The sequence below is a fragment of the Zalophus californianus genome, chromosome 4, assembly GCF_009762305.2.
Source record: "Zalophus californianus isolate mZalCal1 chromosome 4, mZalCal1.pri.v2, whole genome shotgun sequence".
Taxonomy (NCBI): Eukaryota; Metazoa; Chordata; class Mammalia; order Carnivora; family Otariidae; genus Zalophus; species Zalophus californianus.
Genome location: NC_045598.1, coordinates 23,838,084 through 23,844,710, shown reverse-complemented (window position 1 = coordinate 23,844,710; position 6,627 = coordinate 23,838,084). Strand labels below are relative to the sequence as shown.

Genomic DNA, 6,627 nt, shown 5'->3' with positions numbered 1-6,627 from the left:
CGGAGCTTTGTCAGTCAGACATCCTTATGCTTGTCTTGTCATTTGGGATTGTTTCTATTTTGAGTCACATATTGGTGCAGGAGGCTGTTAATGAACTTAAATCCTAAAACTATAAATAATATTAGTTATAAACAATGATCATGGTAAATGTATGCTGGTGTGATTATTTTGATAGAGGAACACACACAGGGGAAGGAAAAGAAGGAGAAACCTGATCTTTCTAGGAGGGGTGTGTGTGTGTGTAGACTGGGTAGTTTTGTTTTGTTTAACTACGATCTGAGGCACCAGACATTTGAGGAAAGTCTTTAACGGGACAGAGAAAGACCAAGATAAACAGAAAAACATTCCAGAGACAACTTGGGCTGGGCCTATGAGGGATGAATAGGAGTTCACAGATGGGCTTTGAGTGGGACATGTTGGGCAGGAGTGGGAGAGAAAGAAGGGTTCGGATTCCAGGGAGAGGGGATAACATGAGTAAAGGTGAGGGGTAGACATGGCCGAAGGTCTGTTCAGAAATAGAAAGGTGGGTGACAGGCTGGCCTGAATCTAGCCTGAGGAGCTTGGACTCCATCCCAAAGGCAGTGGGGTCCCTGAAGGGTTTAAGCAAGGTTGTGATATGGACTGATCGGCACCCCCGCCCTCCAAATTAAACACACTGTAAATGAATAAAAAGTATATTTTTCTTGTAATAGATTCAAACCACTCAGAATAAAAGAGAGTAAAATCATTATTTTAAATTATGTAGCGTAGCTATTGACTTCGGTATTCGAATACAGCCACTGTGACAAAGACTCCCAAATGACAATGCCTTAGAAAGATGCAAGTTTTGTTTTCTTTGCAGGCCGTCCAGGCCTGGCCAGGTGGCTCTGTAATCATCAGGAAGCCAGAATTCTGCCCGGGTAGGAGAGTATCACAGTCAGGAGCACAGGTCCTAGTGCCAGACCGCCCAGGTTTAAATTATGGGTCTGCCTCTTATGAGCAGCTGTGTGACCCTGAGCACGCTACTTAATTTCTTCGTGCTTGAGTTTCACCATCTGTAAAATGGGGGATAATACAGCACCCGAGGGAAGGAGCATAATGTTCCCCCAAAGATGTGCGTGCCCTAATCCCTAGAAATTGTGACTGTTACCTCATATGGCAAAGAAGACTTTGCAGAAGTGATTCAGTGAAGATTCTTGAGAGGGGGATATTATCCTGGACTGCTCCAGTAGGCCCGATGTAATCACAAAGGTCCTTAGAAGGAAGCAGGAGGGGCGCCCGGGGGCTCAGTCGATTAAGCGATTGAGCGTCTGATTCTTGGTTTCGGCTCAGGTCATGAACTCAGGGTCCTGAGACTGAGCCTGGCATTGGGCTCCTTGCTCAGTGCAGAGCCTGCTTGAGATTTTCTGTCTCTCCTTCTCCATCTGCCCCTCCCCCTGCTCACGTGTTCTGTAAATAAATTAAATAAATAAATAAATAAATAAATAAATAAAATCTCTAAAAAAAAGGAGACAGGAACTTAAAATAGTAATCAGAGATGTGATGATGGAAGTGAGAGACTGTAGTGACATGAGAAAGGGACCATGAGCCCAAGAATGCAAGTGCTAGTGGAAGCCGAAAAGACAAGGAAATAAATTCTCCCCTGAGTCTCCAGAAAGAAACAGTCTAGCCGACACATTGATTTTAAACTTCTGAGCTCCAGAACTGTAAGAGAATACATTTGTGTCCTTCCGAGACACCGAGTTTCTGGTGTTTTGTCATAGCTGCCAGAGGAAACGAATACACATCCTTGTTAGGTTAAAGGAGCTCATATATGCAAAGCACTTAGAGAACTGCCCGACACAGAGTTAACATATATATGTAAGTGTTAGCTATTATTGTTTATGGTAGAACTCTTGGCCTGGGTCAGAGATGGCCAAGCATGCCCGTATTCCAGCTCGTGGAGAGGCACACCCGTTCTGTTTGCATCCAGTTGGCCTGAATGGGGTCACCTGATCCCATGTGGCTGCGAGGGAGCCTGGGGAATAGACTGTTTCTCCGGGTAGCCACGTGCCCAGTGAAATGCAAGGGTTCTAGGAATAAGGGAAGGAGGGCGGGTGGGTACTGAGCTAACAATGTCTGGTACCATGCCCAACTATGAAAGATGAGAAGTTTGGCAAAGGTACCTTGCCTCCAGAGTTTGGTTAGATACCCATTTTCAGCTCTTCCTTCTTGTGCTATTTAATTTTGACTCCTGCTGTGCAAGATGAGACATCCTTTATCACACTTGCCCTCCCTCCTCCTAAATCTTCTTGCTAAACCACTACGCTTGAATCTAGTTCTGTATCCAGAGTGAAAGTGTTCTGGTTTTGTGTGTTGTCCACCTCTGAATTTCAAAAAAATTGAAAATCAATAAAGTGTTTTTTAAAAATATTATGATTATGTAGACATTAGTCTCTGAAGAGCTAACTAGCATCCAGGGACCCGTAGAGAAGGAACTATAGTCTTATGATTTAAATGCTGCCTGAAGGGAAATGCTCCAGGCTTCAAGTTCAAATGTATTTTCCCACGCTCCCTCAATATTCAAAGTCATGCTATATTTTAATTCCCTTCATATTTGGACCATGACTTTCTTATGAGTTTTTGTTCTCCTGGAGTTTCTGATTGCTTTTCTCTTTTCTTCTTGAGAAAAGAAACATATGCCCTTTTAATCAGGTCATTAAAGTCTCCCAGCTTCTTAATTACATTATTTGTTGAATGAAGCCCATTTTCTTCTTGAAGACACTTTTCTCCAAACCCTCTGACTTCCTGTTCTAATTTTGACTGATGGCTTTATGAACCTCTGGTATTTCTATTCATTACACTTGTGGGTCAGTTCTGCTGGGTGAATCTGGTCTCTCTTTCTTGGGTTTTGTCTCTGTTTTCCTGGAGTATATCTTCAAATAACATTTTTAAAGGGGGTGGGTGCATGGAAGGAAAGCCTTCCAAATCTATGCATGTCTGAAAATGTTTTTAATTTGTCCTTACTCTTCCTGAGTGGGAAGATCAATCCGCAGGCTTCATTTTAGGGCATGCAGAAAGGGGGCAAATAGGCAGAGGGAACCCAGGTTCCCATCCTGGGCCAACACAAGGAGAGATTTACTCTAGACACCAACGCTCTGAGTAGGAATTCTGGTCCTTTTGAAAAAGATCACTCAATTTCTTTAGAAAGTGGTCTCTCTTACTTTTTTTTTAATTAGAGAAGGGGAGGGGCAGAGGGAAAGGGAGAGAGAGAGAATCCCAAGCAGGCTCCATGCCCAGCACAGAGCACGACGTCGGCCTCAATCTCACAACCTTGAGATCATGACTTTGAGATCGTGACCTGAGCCAAAATCATGAGTCAGATGTTTAACCTACTGAGCCACCCAGATGCCCCCTCTCACTTTTTACTCTCTTCCTTCTCCGTATGTTCCTAATGTGTAGTGGATTTTTTTTTGCAGGGGATTGTTAGTGGCCAATGCTGGCTTATTCATTAAACAGGCCTTTCCTTGAATTATTTCCTAACTTCGGTTAGTCTCATACCACCATCTCAATTTTTGCCGTATCTTCTTACTATCTGTGTTAATATTTACTTTTTTTTTTTTGTATTTTTAATGACTGAAACAAAATAGATCTAAAACCGCAGCTTCTGGAAGAATCATTTGTTCTCACCAGTTGGTACCTCTCCTTGAACTTAACCTTGGCCTCTTGTCAGGCCTTGCCTTTAAGAACAGGGTCTCTGAAGACATCCTTATTGATGACAGTTTTGTCCGAGGGGATGTCCACAGAGTACCTTGTGGGCATGAAGTGACTATGGTTATAAACTTTCACAAAAGACTTGATCTTTGACCTCCTGATGGTTTTCTTCTTGCCCATGGCAGCTGTCCCTTTGTGGGGACAGCGGTCAATTCCAGCCACCAGAGCATGGCTGTAGGGATGGTCTGAGGTGCTATCATCCATGTTCTTCACGATGACCAGGAGTAGGGTCTGGCCAGGATCAGCACCACCTTCCCGGGTTTCATGAACTTGCCTACCTCAAGCCTACAGCAGAAAGAATATTTACTTATGGTATTATTTTTATTTAAATTGACTATGCTAGTCCTACACCATAGCTAGCAAACTGCAAGTTTGTTGTTATAGTTGTATCTCTTGTTTGTAATTATATAGTTATATTTTCTAATCTATATACATCATTCTTAAGATAACAGAGGCTTATTTATTTGCCACCAAATAGCATCCACAGCAATGGTGATTGTGCCATACTTTGCAAAATATTTCTCTAGTTAATTACTGTGTTGATTACTGGCCAATCAATTGCCTGAGCTTTCTGCCACTTTGGGCTTCCAAGGAGGTCTCCTTTCGATAGTCCCTCTCCTCCTTGGCGTGATTCTGATATGCTGGGAATAAAGTAAAAGAGTCATTATTATTGATGGTGTAAAGTGATGACTGCAAAGGCCTTGGCTTAGGGTGGGAGCTGCGAGACCTTCTAATTGAATCTCCCTCACCGCCTGCAGGAGCAGATGGTCGGGCCCTCCTCCCACAGGGAGCGGCTCACAGTCTCAGTCCTGCCTCTCCCATCCACTCGGGGTGGCACGTAGCTATAACAATCAAGTACCTTGGGGTGTCTGGGTGGCTCAGATGGTTAAGCGTCTGCCTTCGGCTCGGGTCATGATCCCAGGGTCCTGGAATCGAGCCCCACGTCCAGCTCTTTGCTCAGCGGGGAGCCTGCTTCTCCCTCTCCCTCTGCCTCTCCCCCTGCTCATGTTCTCTCTCTCTGTATCTCTGTGTCTCGAATGAATAAATAAAATCTTTAAAAAAAAACCAACAATCAAGTACCTTGGGCTCAGGTACGTATTCAGAGAGCAAGCCGTCCATATCTTATCCAAATTGCTCCAAAAAGTAGAAAAAAAGGGACAACTACCCATTGCATTTTCTGCGGCTAGTAGAACCTTAATATTCAATTTAGACAAGGAAGTTTGAGACAAGATCTTAGGTCAGGGACACCTGGGTGGCTCAGTCGGTTAAGTGTCTATCTTCGGCTCAGGTCATGATCCCAGGGTCCTGGGATCGAGTCCTGCATTGGGCTCCCTGCTCAGTGGGGAGTCTGTTTCTCCCTCTCCCTTTGTCTGCTGTTCCCCCTGCTTGTGCTCGTGCTCTCTCTCTCTCTGTCAAATAAATAAATAAAATCTTTAAAAAAAAAAAAAAAAGAAGATCTTAGGCCAATCTCAATTGTGAACATAGATTCAAACATCCTAAATAGAAAGCTACCAAACTAAATACAGCAACATATTTAAAAATGCATAATGACCAAGTTGGATTTATTCCATAAATGCAAGAATATTTCAACATTAGAAAATTATTATTTTAAAGTCTCGGCGCCTCTCAGTCAGTTAAGTGTCAGACTCTTGGTTTCTGCTCAGGTCATGATCTCAGGGTGATGAGATCAAGCCCAGCGTGGGGCACTCAGTGTGGAGTCTGCTTGAGATTCTTTCCCCTTCTCCCTCTCCCTCCTCCTCCCCCTCTGTTCCTCCCCTCCTCTCACACATGCTCTCTCATTCTCAAATAAATAAATAAATAAATAAATAAAATCTTTTTAAAAAAAAGAAAATTATTATTATTTTAAAATATTTGTTTATTTTAGAGAAAGCTAAAGCAAGGGGGCGCAGAAGAAGAGGGAGACAGAGAATCTCAAGCAGACTCTGTGCTGAGCACAGAGCCTGACATGGGGCTCAATGCAGGGCTGATCCCCCGACCCTGAGATCATGACCCCAGCAGAAACCAACAGTTGGACGTTTAACGGACTGAGCCACCCAGGTGCCCTTATTATTTTTTTTTTTAAAGATGTTATTTATTTATTTGAGAGAGAGAGAGAGCGTGAGAGGGGGGAGGGTCAGAGGGAGAAGCAGACTCCCTGCCCAGCAGGGAGCCCGATGAGGGACTCGATGCCAGGACTCCAGGATCATGACCTGAGCCGAAGGCAGTCGCTTAACCAACTGAGCCACCCAGGCGCCCTTATTATTTTAAATCTCAACATTAACAGATTAAAAGACACAAAAATCCTATGATCACATAAAACAGATGGAGAAAGTGCATTTGATAAAATTAAGCAGTTTATAAAAATTCTTGGCAAACTAGGACTAGGAGGGAACTTCCTTAATGTGATACTTTGGTAAAGGGTATCTTTCTAGAACCTGCAGTAGGAGTACCACTTGATAAAAACTTAAAAGAATTTACTTTAAAGTGAGAAACCTAAAAAGGATATTCACTATCTCTATTTCTGTTCAAAGCTACCCTGGATTCCTTAGCCTGTGCAATAAGGGAAACAAAAGGGAATAAATGGTACAAACTTTTGGAAAGGAAGAAACAAAATGGTCATCATATATTTGTAGATCATGTGATTGTCTACCTAGAAAATCAAAGAGACTCTATAGGCAAGCTGTTAAAATTATTGAGAGGATTCATGCTGAGAGACAATTTTCCATGGGTCAGTTGCATTTCTGGATGCTTTGCAAACAGAGACTCTAACTGCCCTTTTGTTTGGGACTATCTTTTTTGGGGGTGGGATGGAGCTAATCTCTTCAAGGATGTTTATATAAACCATCTTTGGAACATAGAGTAATTATCTCCCTCCGGAGCAGAAGGCAGATTTGC

The 6,627-nt window shown here is 43.0% G+C and overlaps 1 protein-coding gene across 1 annotated transcript; it reads right to left on the bottom strand.

The window, feature by feature from the left end:
* Positions 1-3,687: 3,687 nt before the first annotated feature.
* On the bottom strand, positions 3,688-3,936 carry LOC113909156 (60S ribosomal protein L27-like). The gene has a single exon (XM_035727306.1). The coding sequence runs from the start codon at positions 3,934-3,936 to the stop codon at positions 3,688-3,690; it is 249 nt and encodes an 82-aa protein (XP_035583199.1).
* Between the last annotated feature and the right edge of the window lie 2,691 nt (positions 3,937-6,627).

What these genes read in the sequence shown, in the direction of transcription:
- LOC113909156 (XM_035727306.1), bottom strand. Translation starts at nt 3,936, where the DNA reads ATGGATGATAGCACCTCAGACCATCCCTACAGCCATGCTCTGGTGGCT.